The 16,607-nt window shown below is 44.1% G+C and overlaps 1 protein-coding gene and 1 pseudogene across 2 annotated transcripts; both read right to left on the minus strand.

The window, feature by feature from the left end:
* Positions 1 to 1,795: 1,795 nt before the first annotated feature.
* LOC135574762 (ankyrin repeat and EF-hand domain-containing protein 1-like) lies at positions 1,796 to 4,185 on the minus strand (annotated as a pseudogene).
* LOC115121422 (uncharacterized) lies at positions 3,636 to 16,197 on the minus strand. 2 transcript variants are annotated; one of them, XM_029650509.2, is made up of 7 exons: positions 16,003 to 16,197; positions 15,495 to 15,812; positions 14,803 to 15,102; positions 14,579 to 14,620; positions 13,361 to 13,453; positions 13,003 to 13,187; positions 3,636 to 5,019 (listed from the first exon to the last, which is right to left on the minus strand). In XM_029650509.2, the coding sequence occupies exons 1-7, from the start codon at positions 16,058 to 16,060 to the stop codon at positions 4,780 to 4,782; spliced, it is 1,236 nt and encodes a 411-aa protein (XP_029506369.2). In that variant the 5' UTR covers positions 16,061 to 16,197; the 3' UTR covers positions 3,636 to 4,779. The 2 variants fall into 2 exon arrangements, with proteins under 2 accessions (XP_029506369.2, XP_029506370.2); XM_029650510.2 differs by lacking the exon at positions 3,636 to 5,019 and adding an exon at positions 12,569 to 12,917 and having other exon boundaries at positions 16,003 to 16,193.
* Between the last annotated feature and the right edge of the window lie 410 nt (positions 16,198 to 16,607).

Below are 16,607 nucleotides of genomic sequence, written 5' to 3' on the forward strand. Positions count from 1 at the left end.
TCTGGAAGAGAGGAAGCTGTCTGGAGGAGAGGAAGCTGTCTGGAGGAGAGGAAGCTGTCTGGAAGAGAGGAAGCTGTCTGGAGGAGAGGAAGCTGTCTGGAGGAGAGGAAGCTGTCTGGTGGAGAGGAAGCTGTCTGGAAGAAAGGAAGCTGTCTGGAGGAGAGGAAGCTGTCTAAGGTCTGAGGAGAGGAAGCTGTCTGGAAGAGTGGAAGCTGTTTGGAGGAGAGGAAGCTGTCTGGAAGAGTAGAAGCTATCTGGAAGATTGGAACCTGTCTGGAAAAGTGGAAGCTGTCTGAGGGAGAGAGAGCTGTCTGGAGGAGAGGAAGCTGTCTGGAAGAGTGGAAGCTCTCTGGAGGAGAGGAAGCTGTCTGGAGGGGGGGAAGCTGTCTGGAAGAGAGGAAGCTGTCAGGAAGAATGAAAGCTGTCTGGAAGAGTGGAAGCTACATGTCTGGAAGAACGATAGCTACATGTCTGGAAGAGTGGAAGCTGTCTGGAAGAGTGATAGCTACATGTCTGGAAGAGTGGAAGCTGTCTGGAAGAGTGGAAGTTGTCTGGAAGAGTGATAGCTACATGTCTGGAAGAGTGGAAGCTGTCTGGAAGAGTGGAAGTTGTCTGGAAGAGTAGAATCTGTCTGGAAGAGAGGAAGCTGTCAGGAAGAATGAAAGCTGTCTGGAAGAGTGGAAGCTACATGTCTGGAAGAACGATAGCTACATGTCTGGAAGAGTGGAAGCTGTCTGGAAGAGTGATAGCTACATGTCTGGAAGAGTGGAAGCTGTCTGGAAGAGTGGAAGTTGTCTGGAAGAGTGATAGCTACATGTCTGGAAGAGTGGAAGCTGTCTGGAAGAGTGGAAGTTGTCTGGAAGAGTAGAATCTGTCTGGAGGAGAGGAAGCTGTCTGGAGGAGAGGAAGCTGTCTGGAAGAGAGGAAGCTGTCTGGAAGAGTGGAAGCTGTCTGGAGGAGAGGAAGCTGTCTGGAAGAGTGGAAACTGTCTGGAAGAGAGGAAGCTGTCAGGAAGAATGAAAGCTGTCTGGAAGAGTGGAAGCTACATGTCTGGAAGAACGATAGCTACATGTCTGGAAGAGTGGAAGCTGTCTGGAAGAGTGGAAGCTACTTGTCTGGAAGCGTGGAAGCCTTCTGGCAGAGTGGAAGCTGTCTGGAGGATAGGAAGCTGTCTGGAAGAGTAGAAGCTGTCTGATGAAGAGGAAGCTGAGTGGAAGCTGTCTGGAAGAGTGGAAGCTGTCTGGAGGAGAGGAAGCTGTATGGAAGAGGAGGAAACTAGGCACCGCTCATTACCTGGCCAATACCATCCCTACAGTGAAGCATGGTGGTGGCAGCATCCTGCTGTGGGGATGTTTTTCAGTATGAGGGACTGGGAGACTAGTCAGAATCGAGGGAAAGATGAACAGAGCGAAGTACAGAGAGATCCTTGATGAAAACCTGCTCCAGAGCACTCAGGACCTCGGACTGGGGCGAAGGTTCACCTTCCAACAGGACAACAACCGTAAGCACACAGGCAAGATCCAGTGGCCCAGGCAGAACCCGGACTTGAACTTTATCGAACATCTCTGGAGAGACCTGAAAATAGCTGTGTAGTGACGCTCCCTATCCAACCTGACAGATCTTGAAAGGATCTGCAGAGAATGGGAGAAACTCCCCAAATGCAGGTGTGCCTAGTTTGTAGTGTCATACCCAAGAAGACTCGAGGCTGTAATCGCTGCCAAAGGTGCTTCAACAAAGTACTGAGTAAAGGGTCTGAATACTTTAAATGTTTAATACATTTGCATGGGGTAGTAGATATTGTGTGTAGATTTATGAGAGAAAAAAAACAATAATCCATTTCAGAATAAGGCTTTAAAGTAACAAAATGTGGAAAAAGTCAAGGGGTCTGAATACTTTTGGAATGCATTGTATAAGCGGTCCTTCATGTCCCCCTGGACCCCCTGACTAAAGGCCAGGCTCAGAGACTCCAGGTCCCCCGTCTTCACACAGTAGTTGATGTTGATTTAGACCCTCTCTGGCTTGCCTATATACCAGGCCGAGTTGTCCTCGATGGGGTGGCCTGGCGTGCGGTCGCGGTCGAACCACGTGACGTCAATGCAGTGCTGGTACGTCTGGATCATGAAGTAGGGCGACCCGTCGTTGTCCCCCTGGTAAATAAGCTCAGGTGGGACGGTGCAGATAAGGGTGGGTGAATTGAACCTTTTGGTAAATGGTAAATGGTAAATGGTTTATGGAGGTATTTGAGGCCATTGAAGAAGTCATTGACGTTGACTAGTCTTCCTCTCCTCTTGTAGTAGGCCACTACCACTGTATAGAGCTGGTCTGGTTCTACTGGGACCTGGAGCTTCTGCAGCACGGACATAAACATCTTCTTGGAGACCGTCTCCGTGCATTCGGTTCCTGATTCATCAAAAAAGGCGTTCCGAAGGGCAGTCTCGTACTCGTGGGACCAATAGTGGAGAGTCAGAGCTCAGGGAGTGTTGGGATTGGACACACCGGGTTTGGAGTATTTCCTGTGTATCCTCTCTGCTATCTTTTCTCATCTATAGCTTCAGGTTTTGCAGCCGGAGACGCACCTTTGGGGGGAGGGGGGTACTGTCACGTCCTGACCTTAGTTCTTTTGTTATGTCTTTGTTTTAGTATGGTCAGGGCATGAGTTGGGTGGGTTGTCTATGTTAGTTTTTCTATGATTTGCTATTTCTGTGTTTGGCCTGGTATGGTTCTCAATCAGAGGCAGCTGTCAATTGTTGTCCCTGATTGAGAACCATATTTTGGGAGCCTGTTTTCTATTGTGTTTCGTAGGTGATTATTTTCTGTTTTCTGTTGTGTGTCTGCACCAGCCAGAACTGTTTTCGGTCATTCTCTTTGTTAGTTTTGTTATTTCCGTTTTCATTTTATAAATATGGACACATACCACGCTGCATATTGGTCCGATCTCTCATACTCCTCGTCAGAGGAGGACGAATCCCGTTACAGAAGGTCTATACCTCTCTGTGTTAAAAATCCGCAGCAGTCAGGCAGCGTAGTGAAGAGGTGTGTCCCCCTCTAATGTCATCACTCCCATGTCATCTGAGTTCGAAGACAGCACCTGGATCACCTTCAGGACAATTATAGTAACTGATGACGGTTGTATTCAAAACAACAGTTGACATATCGGGATGGTTTCCCAGACCAGAAAAAAGCCTTGTCCTGCTCAATGGAAAGTCTCTATTTAAAGGGCTTTTCAGTCCAGGACTAGACTTAATCTGGGTCCAGGAAACCGGCCCATGGAGTATAGACATACAGTATATGTGGCCATGTGGGAATCAGACCCACAACTAGACATGGTTAGCCTTTACTGACAGACATCTGATGTTCAAATGCATTATTTAAGCAATAAGGCCTGAGGAGGTGTGGTATATGTCCAATATACCACGGCTAAGGGCTGTTCTTATGCACGATGCTACGAGGAGTGCCTGGACAAAGCCCTTATCTGTGGTAAATTGGCCATATACCACAAGCCCTCAAGGTGCCTTATTACTATTTGTTACAGGAATTAAATTCCTATATGTTTTAATACACAATTACAATTAAACACTGTCAATTCCTAAGAATTTGTAAGACTCATATTTGCATAAAATGGACAGAGACCAGTCTCAAAATCTATCAGCAGAGTTTATTCTCGAGAGTACTGAACATGATACAGTTTACCACAGGTTATAAACTGAAAATGACGTCATTAGTTTTCGAACTGTCCCGTCTCTTCTTCACCCTGGTACAAAGGCAGTATCTCAAGCCTTCCCACATCGTCTCTCCTATGATAATTTATGACCCGAGCCAAGGTCTGCCTGTGTAGATAAGCATTCTAGCCAGTCTGGCGATAAGTTCATTCATTTCTACCAAGGAACAGACAGTCATTGTTCTAATTCTTGATTATATTTACACACATTATATTCAGTACTAGGATTAAAAGAAAATTCATACATCTATACAGCAACATAATAGTATTCTGATTAGTCAGTCCTGATTGAAATGTATACATAATTAGTCATTATTGATTAAAACAAATCCCTTAACACTATTTAAACTGGTTACCAACATAATTAGAACAGTAAGAAGTAATGTTTTGTCATACCCGTGGTATACCACAGCTTTCAGCATTCAGGTTTATAATACTGTATAACCCACCTCAAAGAATCCCCCCATGGCAGTGAAGTGTGTTCGCCCCCCTCAGTAGGATGGCTGTGATCAGCTGCACAGCCCCAGCCCTGGCTGCTTCCATCAACGCAGTGCGACCTGTCAGTGCAGTCTGTCAGTACGGCCTGTCAGTACGGCCTGTCAGTACGGCCTGTCAGTGCGGCCTGTCAGTACGGCCTGTCAGTGCGGCCTGTCAGTACGGCCTGTCAGTGCGGTCTGTCAGTACGGCCTGTCAGTACGGCCTGTCAGTGCGGTCTGTCAGTACGGCCTGTCAGTACGGTCTGTCAGTGCGGCCTGTCAGTACGGCCTGTCAGTACGGCCTGTCAGTGCGGCCTGTCAGTACGGCCTGTCAGTACGGCCTGTCAGTGCAGCCTGTCAGTGCGACCTGTCATGTGATGAATGACATTAAGAAGATAGAATTCACACAGCAAAGTCTAAGTTACTTTATTCTATTCAACACAGGTATCTAGAGACTAGATGTCTAATTCAGACATTCAGGTCATTTACATTCCCAAATTTCAACAGTTCAATTTTAGGAATATAACCCTAGTTTAATCCAAAATGGCATACTTGTACCACTCCACCAAACTCTACCTCATAACACTAAAGTAGTGCACTACATAGGGAATAGGGTGTCCTTTCAGATTTGGCCTTTGATCTCCCAGAACCCCTCATGTCATGATCAGCTGAGTCAGGGTCGGCGCCCTGCACCAGGATGCAGAGGCACAGGCCAGCCAGCAGGAACACGGGTGTCCCGGCAAGCGAGACGTTGTTGACATCGGCCATGCTGTGTAGGCCACCTGCAGGCAGCGCATGGGGGGAAGACGCAGCAGAGGAGCACACCTGGGAAAAGAGCCAAGAGACACCGAGTCGGTGAGCCGATCAGATGGGATTACCCAGCAGGCCAGCAGGCTTTACAGACCAGGGAGAGGATCCCTTCTGATCTGTAATTAGATGTCCACAATCATCCCCTCAAAAGAGCCCAGCGTCATTGACTGTAACTGAAGACTGGACCGCACTGCAATTGAGGCTATTATCATAATTGGGTTTTAAGGAGTTTTTATGAGTGTCGTTGCGTTGGTTCCTTTGGAGTGGGTGAGTCGATTTGAGTCGCCTGAAACATAATACAATTTAAAAAGTCCCATGATGGTTGTGACTGCCCATTAATGCATATCACTTAACAATCATTTATTCACATTACTTTACTTTAATAAAATATTTCAGTTGTGTATATTACATGAATTTGATGAATTTATTATTTCATTCCAAGTCATCATCTTATCTCTATAGAACTGCTGCCTGTGCTCTGACAAAATCACTATTTTGTAGTTCTTCAATGTAAATAAAACATACTTTTATGATAATATATTTTCAGGTAGAGATACCTCACGAAGCAACAGCTGCTCTCCCTGACAAGTAGATGCGCAATGGATTATGTCATTGTAGCAAAATTCTGGCCTCCCTAATACATTGCACAGTTCAGGCTGGATCGGATTAATCTCTAGAGAAACTGTGCAATGTGAGCATTTATTTTACAGAAGAAGAAAATGAAATAAATTCAGATAATTGAACCAAAAATTAACCGAAATTGCGGTCAATGGCTCAACACTATTTGTTGACAAATTTAGTCATCATTAGGAGTGAAAATAATCAGTAATGCAGCGAATAGTTAGGACACTACTTTGTTCAAAGCACAACCTCTGAAAAATGTCCCATAGCAACGGAATGCAAGGCTAAACTCACTAGAGGACTAGTCCGGGTCAATATTCACGTAATCATAAGGAATCCCTTTCAACCACACCCAGAAATTGGGGAAAAACAAACATGATTTCATATTGACCCCCAGTGTAAAAGAGCCAACTTTCTCGTTGATTTAAAAAAATACAGAAATAACTAAACAAGCCGAAAAGCTGCTGTTTTGTTCAATGTAGATGGAACGGTTCGCAATGCTCCCACATAGGGAAATAGACACCGCGAGAAGAGCCCTGTGGCTTCAGACTATTCCTCAGCGTGAGAGAGTGGGAAATTGTGGGGAGCCGTTGTCCAAGTAGGCTACACATGTAGCTAGCTATGTGTGTGGAAAAAAAGGCCTCACAGGTAAGACATTTAACTTGTTTAGTATAGTCCGTTTGTAACTCCATTCACTACTTGTAGCTGTATAGTCCATTTGTTAAATTGTTGGTCTTGGCTAGCTTAATGTTCCGGTCGGTAGCTAGCTAGCACTCACTCACTCAGGTGGCTGCTGGCATCGTCATGAAAAGGGCCTCAGAAGCTCTATAATATTACGTTTTTCTAAGTAGTGAGAACGCGTGGGAGCAGGCAATGTTCAAAATAAATTGTATGCCAGCAGCATACCACCCTGCATCCCACTGCTAGCTTGACGCTGAAGCACAGGGTTCGTTCTGGTTGGTCCCTGGATGGGAGACCAGATGCTGCTGGAAGTGGTGTTGGAGGTCCAGTAGGAGGCACTCTTTCCTCTGGTCTGCAGTGATTGGGGACATGCCCTGTGTAGGGTGCTGTCTTTCGGATGGGATGTTAAATGGGTGTTCTGACTCTCTGTAGTTAAGGGTTATAACTCCCTTATTGTAAAAGTGTTAACCCTGGTGTCCTGGCCAAATTCCCAATCTGGCCCTCATACCATCATCACCACCTAATCATCCCTAGCTTCTAATTGGCTCATTCATGCCTCCTCACTAAGTATTCCCCAGGTCAATGCTGTAAATGAAAATGAATTCTCAGTCAACTTACTTGGTAAAATAATGGTTTTAAAAAAGTATTTAGACATGTTGTATTTTTCTTAAATGTAGTTTTGTAATTGACTAAAACAAGCAGAAAACAAGAAAATTGTGCAAAAAGTTTTTGCTGTGAGCCAATGGGGTAACCTAGGTAACCACAGTTTGCCACAATGTTCTATATAATTGTGTTTGAAAAAGGTCAAGATTTTGCTATGAGCCAATGGGGTAACCTACTGTAGGTAACCACAGGTTGCCGAGACTTTCTATCTAATACCTACTGGGAGTATGGGCCTCAACCTTGAGGAATAACTTCAAGCATCTTTATTGCAGGCAGGCAAAGCAAATTCAATCTTACTCAATGGCTATGTTCTTAAGTGGGTAGAATTAAGGTTTCACTTCACTGACGCTGCAAATATCAGTTTATACGTTCTATGTTTTATTTTTTTATTTTTTATTTCACCTTTATTTAACCAGGTAGGCTAGTTGAGAACAAGTTCTCATTTGCAACTGCGACCTGGCCAAGATAAAGCATAGCAGTGTGAACAGACAACACAGAGTTACACATGGAGTAAACAATTAACAAGTCAATAACACAGTAGAAAAAAAGGGGAGTCTATATACAATGTGTGCAAAAGGCATGAGGAGGTAGGCGAATAATTACAATTTTGCAGATTAACACTGGAGTGATAAATGATCAGATGGTCATGTACAGGTAGAGATAATGGTGTGCAAAAGAGCAGAAAAGTAGATAAATAAAAACTGTGGGGATGAGGTAGGTGAAAATGGGTGGGCTATTTACCAATAGACTATGTACAGCTGCAGCGATCGGTTAGCTGCTCAGATAGCTTCAGCAATTTTTGCAATTCGTTCCAGTCACAGGCAGCAGAGTACTGGAACGAAAGGCGGCTAAATGAGGTGTTGGCTTTAGGGATGATCAGTGAGATACACCTGCTGGAGCGCGTGCTACGGATGGGTGTTGCCATCGTGACCAGTGAACTGAGATAAGGCGGAGCTTTACCTAGCATGGACTTGTAGATGACCTGGAGCCAGTGGGTCTGGCGACGAATATGTAGCGAGGGCCAGCCGACTAGAGCATACAAGTCGCAGTGGTGGGTGGTATAAGGTGCTTTAGTGACAAAACGGATGGCACTGTGATAAACTGCATCCAGTTTGCTGAGTAGAGTGTTGGAAGCAATTTTGTAGATGACATCGCCGAAGTCGAGGATCGGTAGGATAGTCAGTTTTACTAGGGTAAGCTTGGCGGCGTGAGTGAAGGAGGCTTTGTTGCGGAATAGAAAGCCGACTCTTGATTTGATTTTCGATTGGAGATGTTTGATATGAGTCTGGAAGGAGAGTTTGCAGTCTAGCCAGACACCTAGGTACTTATAGATGTCCACATATTCAAGGTCGGAACCATCCAGGGTGGTGATGCTAGTCGGGCATGCAGGCGCAAGCAGCGATCGGTTGAAAAGCATGCATTTGGTTTTACTAGCGTTTAAGAGCAGTTGGAGGCCACGGAAGGAGTGTTGTATGGCATTGAAGCTCGTTTGGAGGTTAGATAGACACCTGAAACCCCACCTCTTTAAGGAATACCTATGATAGGATAAAGTAATCCCTCTCACCCCCCTTAAAAGATTTAGATGCACTACTGTTCCACTGGATGTCATAAGGTGAATGCACCAATTTGTAAGTCGCTCTGGATAAGAGCGTCTGCTAAATGACTTAAATGTAAATGTAGATAGCACAGTGTCCAATGACGGGCCGAAAGTATATAGAATGGTGTCGTCTGCGTAGAGGTGGATCAGGGAATCGCCCGCAGCAAGAGCAACATCATTGATATATACAGAGAAAAGAGTCGGCCCGAGAATTGAACCCTGTGGCACCCCCATAGAGACTGCCAGAGGACCGGACAGCATGCCCTCCGATTTGACACACTGAACTCTGTCTGCAAAGTAATTGGTGAACCAGGCAAGGCAGTCATCCGAAAAACCGAGGCTACTGAGTCTGCCGATAAGAATATGGTGATTGACAGAGTCGAAAGCCTTGGCAAGGTCGATGTAGACGGCTGCACAGTACTGTCTTTTATCGCTAAAACGTGAATTATTTTTAGACCACAGATTAAGTTTTCACACAAAAGTGGGTGGAAGGAGGTGTGTCCCATATAAAGACGTAGTAGCATTGTAAATAATATAATTACGGTCCAGATTAGTCATTGTCAGACTCTGTATGCAGATTCCTATGTGACCTCTGAGTTATTTCAAGATTGAGATTAATAGTAATATTTATTTTTTATGTGCATCGGTTGTGTCATCATTCATTGGAACAGAATGAGAAAGGGAAGTGGAGAATACAAGGGATATTGTCACACAGTAGACTGATGCAAGGCCATCAGTCTACTGTGTCTCTGAGCAACTCTCTCACTATGTCTCTTAGAAAGATCTTCTTGACCCTAACCAGTCAGGCTTCAAGACAGGTCACTCAACTGAGACTGCTGTTCTCTGTGTCAAGGAGACTCTCCACACTGCCAAAGTGAACTCTCTCTCCTCTGTTCTCATCCTCCTAGACCTATCACCTGCCTTCGTCACCGTGAACCATCAGATCATCCTCTACAGCCTATCAGGGCTGGGCGTCTCAGGCTCTGCACACTCTTGGATTGCATCCTACCTAGTGTCTGCACCACGTACTCTCACTACTGGTGTCCCCCAGGGCTCCATCCTAGGCCCTGTCCTCTTCTCCCTATACATCAAGTCCGTCATATCCTCACAAGGTCTTTCCTATTATTGCTATGCGGATGACACTCAACTACTTTTCTTCATCCCCCCGTATGACACCAAGGTGGTGACACGCATCCCTGCGTGCCTGGCAGATATCTCAGCTTGGATGTTGGCCCACAACCTCAAGTTCAACCTCGACAAGACGGCTGCTCTTCCTCCCGGGGAAAGCCTGCCCGCTCCAAGGCCTGCCTGCTCCGTCTGGACTTCTGAACTCGCTGTTGGCTGGGCTCCTTGCTTGTGCCATCAAACCCATGCAATTTATCCAGATTGCTGCAGTCCACCTGGTGTTCAACCTTCCCAAATTCTCCCATGCCACCACACTCCTCTGAACACTCCACTGGCTTCCAGTCTAAACTTGCATCCAGAACATGACCGTGGTACTTGCCTACGGAGCAGCAAGGGAAACTGCCCCTCCCTACCTTAAGGCTCTGCTACAGTACACCCCAACCTCAATTCTGGCTTCTACTTTGACTCATCTGTCCTGGGCTTCCAAAGGCAATTCTTGGGCTACCCAAGAGGAAACGCTGAAGTTACAGAGGCAAGAGAGGGAGGATCCTGGCGAAATTAAGGCGAAGGGAAAACTGGCCAACTCTTCCCTCCGTTATCACTTGATAATAAGATGGATGACCTTCGATTGTGGATTTGCTACCAACGAGACTCTCGAAACTGCAATATTCTCTCATTTTCTGAAATATTGCTCTTGGAAAGGATACCCCTCATGGCTATCCAACTCTATGGATTCTCTAATCACCATGCCGACAGGACAGTGGATTCAGGGAAATTGAGGGGGGGAGGGGTTTGCCTCTTCAGCAATAACAACAGGTGTGCTGACCCGAGTGCGATGGAAGTGTCGACCCATTGTTCACCCGTCTTTGAATACCTGATGGTCAAATGCAGACCCTTTTTACCTCCAGAGGGAGTTTTCAGCTAATATTGTGACTGTTGTATACATTCCACCTCAGGACAAGAAAAATAACACCCGGGCACTTAACAAACTGTACAAAGCCGCTTTTCTGGTTGCTGCCGATTTGAATTCCACGTCATTAAGACACGTGAAGCCCAACTTCCATCAACATGTCTCCCGCACCACTAGGGGTGATAAAGTCCTAGACCACTGTTATTCTACCCACAAGCAAGCATACAAGGCCCTCCCTTGTCCACCAATCGGCAAATCAAATCAGGACAGGACTGCTTTGCTTGCGCTGATTGGAATATGTTTCGGGACTCCACCAATAACATCGATGAGCTAACCACCTCTGTCATCGGCTTCATTAGGAAATGCATGGGCGATGTTGTCCCCACAGTTAAGGTTCATTGCTTCCCCAATCAAAAGCCCTGGGTTAACACTGAGGTTGGCGCTAAACACATTTTTTACAGTTCTTGGACGACACTGGGCCAGGATAGGGCTACCGCACACAGGGCCATCGCAGACAACCTTGAGACTACGGCTGTGGACAGGAACAAGTACAAGAAGTCCCGCTTTGACCTTCGCAGAGTCATCAAATTAGCAAATGGACAATATAGGAATAAGGTGGAATCATATTACACAGGCTCTGACATGCGCTGCATGTGGCTGGAGTGAGTAAAGTCTTTAATCAGATCAATAACCGCAAGGCCGCAGGGCACATTCTCAGAGCATATGCAGAACAGCTGGCAGGTATATTCACTGTAATTTTCAACCTCTCCTTTCCCAGTCTGTACTCCACACATTTTAACATGATCACCATCATTCCTGTTCCCAAGAACTCTAAGGCTTCATGCCACAATGACTACCGCCCTGTAGAACTCACATCTGTAATCATGAAGTGCTTTGAAAGGCTGGTCATGGCTCACATCAACTCCATTATCCCAGACACCCTAGACCCACTCCAATTTGCATACCGCCCCAACAGATCCATAGACGATGCAATCTCAATTGCACTCCACACTGCCCTCACCCACCTAGGTGTAATACCTATGTGAAAATGCTGTTCATTGATTACAGCTCAGCGTTCAACACCATTGTCCCCTCCAAGCTCATCACCAAGCTTAGGAACCTCAGCCTGAACACCTCCCTCTGCAACTGGATCCTGGAGTTCCTGACAGGCCGACCCCAGATGGTAAGAATTGGCAACATCACCTCTGCCATGAAGAACCTCAACACATGGGTGTGTCCAAGTTCCCTGCCATCCATGACCTTTACTGTTTATCAGGCGGTGTGAAAGGAAGGCCCAGAAAATCATTAAAGACTCCAACCACCCAAGTCACTGTTTTCCCTGCTTCAGGATGGCAAGCGGTACCGGTGCATCAAGTCTGACACCAACAGGCTCCTGAACAGCTTCTATCCCCGTGCCATAAGACTGCTAAATAGCTTCACGGATTATCTAAACTGACCTTTGTATTTTATTCTTATTCTATATGCACACTACGCACATGGGCCCTACACACTACGCACATGGACACTCCAACACACACACAAACACTCTCATTTGCTCACACTCACATACAATTATCATATATGCTGCTGCTACTCTGTTTATCACATATCCTGATGCCTAGTCACCTTACCCCTATACATATCTACCTCCATCACTCCAGTATCCCTGTCACCTTACCCCTATACATATCTACCCCCATCACTCCAGTATCCCTGTCACCTTACCCCTATACATATCTACCCCCATCACTCCAGTATCCCTGTCACCTTACCCCTATACATATCTACCCCCATCACTCCAGTATCCCTGCACATTGTAAATATGGTACTGGAACTGACCCTGTATATAGTATGCTTACTTACTTTATCATGTTCTTATTATTTTATTGTTATTCTTATTGGTATATCTCGGTAAGGTAATGTAAAGGTAATGTAAATGTTGTAAGAACCACACTTTTTGGTATAGCTTAACTCAGAAAGTTTATTTCAAGGGAACCTTCAAGTTCTTACATCTCCACTTCATAGCCCCCTCAAATTAAAATCTGGACCTTGAAGCCAGTTCCATTCTTATTTGTTTAATTTAGACCCAGGACACCAGGTGGGTGCAATTAGTCATCAGGTATTCCAGAAAACCAACAGTACTCCAGACCTGCAGGGTAGGATTTGAATAGCACTTCTTTACAGCCTCAATACGGAACAGTTTATGATTCAGGGTCATGTTCTGATGGTTGCATACTCTGTCTGTTGGTCTTTCTCCACCATCCTCCTACTAGTGGGAAGGTTGACCTCAGCATAGGTCATGTCTGTTCTCTGGTCCTACACACACACACACACACACACACACACTATATCCACAGTAACAATCAAAGGGAATTATTTTGTTGACAACCCATTTACTTACATCCCTGTTGTTTGCTTGCACCATATTTCCTGGGTTGACTGGCATCTGATTTCCTGGGTTGACTGGCATCTGATTTCCTGGGTTGACTGGCATCTGATTTCCTGGGTTGACTGGCATCTGATTTCCTGGGTTGACTGGCATCTGATTTCCTGGGTTGACTGGCATCTGATTTCCTGAAACATAATCTGAGAACAAACGACCATGAATCATTCCCTAAAATGCACATTTAGCAAGAAAAATAAGCTTTTCTTTTCTATACAACATTATAAATATCTACTGTATGAAGGAAATTAGTTCATTTCAGATAGAACAGAACCTGACTTCAGAAGGGTAAATAAGAGAGTTATAGTTGACTTACACGCCCTCCTTCTGAAGGTGACTGCGGTCACACACACAGCCACACACACCACCACCCCCATTGGCACCCAGATCAGCAGCGACTGTTTAAGACCTGATGGAGGAAGACAGAGAGCACACCTGTGTCACTTGAGATCCGCCTGGCTCACAACAAGGAGGTTAGTGAAGGAGGGACTGGCACACAATAGTCCATAGATGAAGCACAATGAGGTACAGTAGTAAAAGCGTTGCCTTGGTAAACAAAGTTTGAATTTGACTTAGTACACTGTAAACCCCAAGGCATTTTTAACTGAAATACTTCTAGTACTCAAAGTTAATTAAAAGTTATTAATACTTAAAATGTTTATGTGGTACTGACTCAGAACTAAATGAGAAGTCGCACCAACAAGTTTTTAAAAAGATATGATAATAAATGAACTATTTTCTGAGCATGCTGTACTGCGGGTAGAGTTTTCTAAATAGTTGTAATATCTGTGTTTTTGCATGTACATTGACTGATTGATTGATTCAAAAGTTATGCTACATAAAGATAAATAACATTTTTTGAAACTAATCCGATCACCGAATATTTGCCCCATTACTGAAATGGTTGTTCCAGTTTAAATGGTTTAGGTCGTCTCCTCCCACTGTTCTGAACCCTGGCAGTCATTATGAATGCAGGTTGTGGATGAATACACATTTCAACTGTTGGATAGATGCATGATCAATTTCAATATGAGTTACACATCACTTTGCAAGCCAGCATGATGCGATTTAGAGTAAGGGTTGCAAAATTCTGGCACATCCTCGTTCGAAGATTACTGGACATTTTGCAACCCCACTTAAACTATAAGTTTCAGGCTACTGTATTACACTTTATGATATAGATAATGGTTTAATTCTAATGTTATTATAATAATATTCACCTAGGAACTCACTTGAAGGCCACAGGACTGAAAATGAACGAATTCAACAACCATGTCTCACAAACTACAAGCTACAATTCAATCGAAGAGCCAAGGCACACAGGGAAAGTATTGGATTTGTTGCTTAGTGGGGGGTGTTAAATTGAAGTAGATCTTAGTCCAAAAAACTGCATTTGTATTACTCATATGAAGGTAGTACTGCTCGGTTCAGCTATTTTTAAGTTTCTTAAGTTCATATTTTTGAGGTAATTGTTTCCTCTGGCTGTTTGAACAGCCAGAACTTATCTGGTTTTACGGTGTAGATGGTTTCTTACCGTCGTTTTCCTCTCCACCGTCATCATCCGTGTCTTTAATATCTAGTTCAGGAGAAGAACATGCTCTTTTAAATAACTCTTCATTATCAGACTCATACAGTAGAGCAGTATGCGTGTTCACTCATCACTGATATCAAGAGAAAGGACCAGGTTTGACATTCACTTTAATGTCATTAAATCTTGTTAACTTATTCAGATTATAGGAACATAACAAGAACACATACCTGAGAATGTGAAGTCAGTGGAGATCTTCACCTTTCCCTTGTCAGTCAGCGTGCACGTCCACTTCCTGTTGTTGTCCTCCTTCTGGAATGTCACATTCAGAGTGATGTCACAGCGAGGCCCTGTGAGCTGGTATCTGGAGTCTCCCTGCAGCTTCCTACCAGTCTCATCCATCCAGCTCAGATGAACTTGACTATTGAGTACTATCCTACACTTTCCACGTCCTTCATTGGTGTGCAGAGAGCACCTTATTGTTACTGGTCTATCAGGCTTTAGATATGTCAGTAGTGTGGACAAGGAGACTGCAAGAGACATAAGAAAACATTCAATTTTACCATGGTTTCTCTTCAAGGAATAAAGTATTGTTGTAGGTCACTCATGTATAGAGTAATACTATAATGTCAATACTATAATACTGCAATGCTATAATACAAATACTATAATACTGTAATCCTGTAAAACTATAATACCAATACTGTAATACTGCAATACTATAACACTAATACTAAAATACTGTAATACTATAATACTAATACTGTAATACTATAATACTGCAATACTATAATACTAATACTATAATACTGCAATACTATAACACTAATACTAAAATACTGTAATACTATAATACTGTATTGCATATGTTTTACGAAGACAGATTTTCATCCTTGACTTTACTATAAACAGAAATACTCACTGGTCAGAACAGACAGATAGGTATCAGTGTCTGAAAAGGGATTTTGGTGTTTTAAAATTCGACATGTGTAGCGTCCGGCATCCTCAGCTGTGACATTGTGAATATGTAGAGAACAGTCAGCGTCCACACTCAGTTTTTTAGCTCTCTTTGAGTTAACTCTCACCTTCCCGTTAAAAACCTCTTGAATAGCATTTTGAAAACTCTCTCTGCTGTGAAGCCACATAATTAAGGAGCAGTCTGAATGAACCACATTGTCACACAGCAGACTGACATCAGCCCCCTCATTGACGTATTGAGATAATTGTTTTCCATGCACACCTAAAGAGAAAAACAAAATGTATCCATGTAACACAGTAAAATCCTTACTCAAATAACTTCATCAAGGATCCATTATAAGAGGTAAATACTATGTAGATTAGTCTCTAGCCACCTGTTAGCAAACCTACACACAGCATGAATGGTTAATGAGCATGGCTGATCTTTTATCCTACAGTAGGTGTCCTCTTACCTGCATTGATAAGCTTTAGGATCAGCAGTGGAAAGAGAGTGTGATGGGCCCCAGCCATGTTGCTCTTGCTCTGCCTTCCGTAACCGTTTCTTTCTCTGTTCTGTGTGGTGTTGGATTTGTCTTGTTTTTACGAACCAGACTTCACTTCTTAGATTGGCTAATACCCTCTTCTTCGATTTGAAGTTGATGCGCAAGGATGATGACATCAATTCTATCACAACAGGCCGTTTGGCTATAACTGTACATCACAGGAAATTGGTGCCGCCTTAATTGAGGGCTCGAGTTTGTGGTAATGACTGGAGCGGAATCAGTGGAATGGCATCAAATACATGGTTTCCTTGTGTTTGATGCCATTCCATTTACTCAATTCCAGCCATTATTATGAGCCATTCTCCCATCAGCATCCGACTGTGCTGGACATTCCCACATCACCAACCTCAAATAGAAGCTCAAAAGGATGGCTACATGAAAAGGATGGCTACATCAAAAGGATGGCTACATCAAAAGGATGGCTACATCAAAAGGATGGCTACTTCTAAAGGATGGCTACTTCTAAAGGATGGCTACATCTAAAGGATGGCTACATCAAAAGGATGGCTACTTCT

Source organism: Oncorhynchus nerka, linkage group LG13, assembly GCF_034236695.1.
Source record: "Oncorhynchus nerka isolate Pitt River linkage group LG13, Oner_Uvic_2.0, whole genome shotgun sequence".
In the NCBI taxonomy this organism is placed as follows: domain Eukaryota; kingdom Metazoa; phylum Chordata; class Actinopteri; order Salmoniformes; family Salmonidae; genus Oncorhynchus; species Oncorhynchus nerka.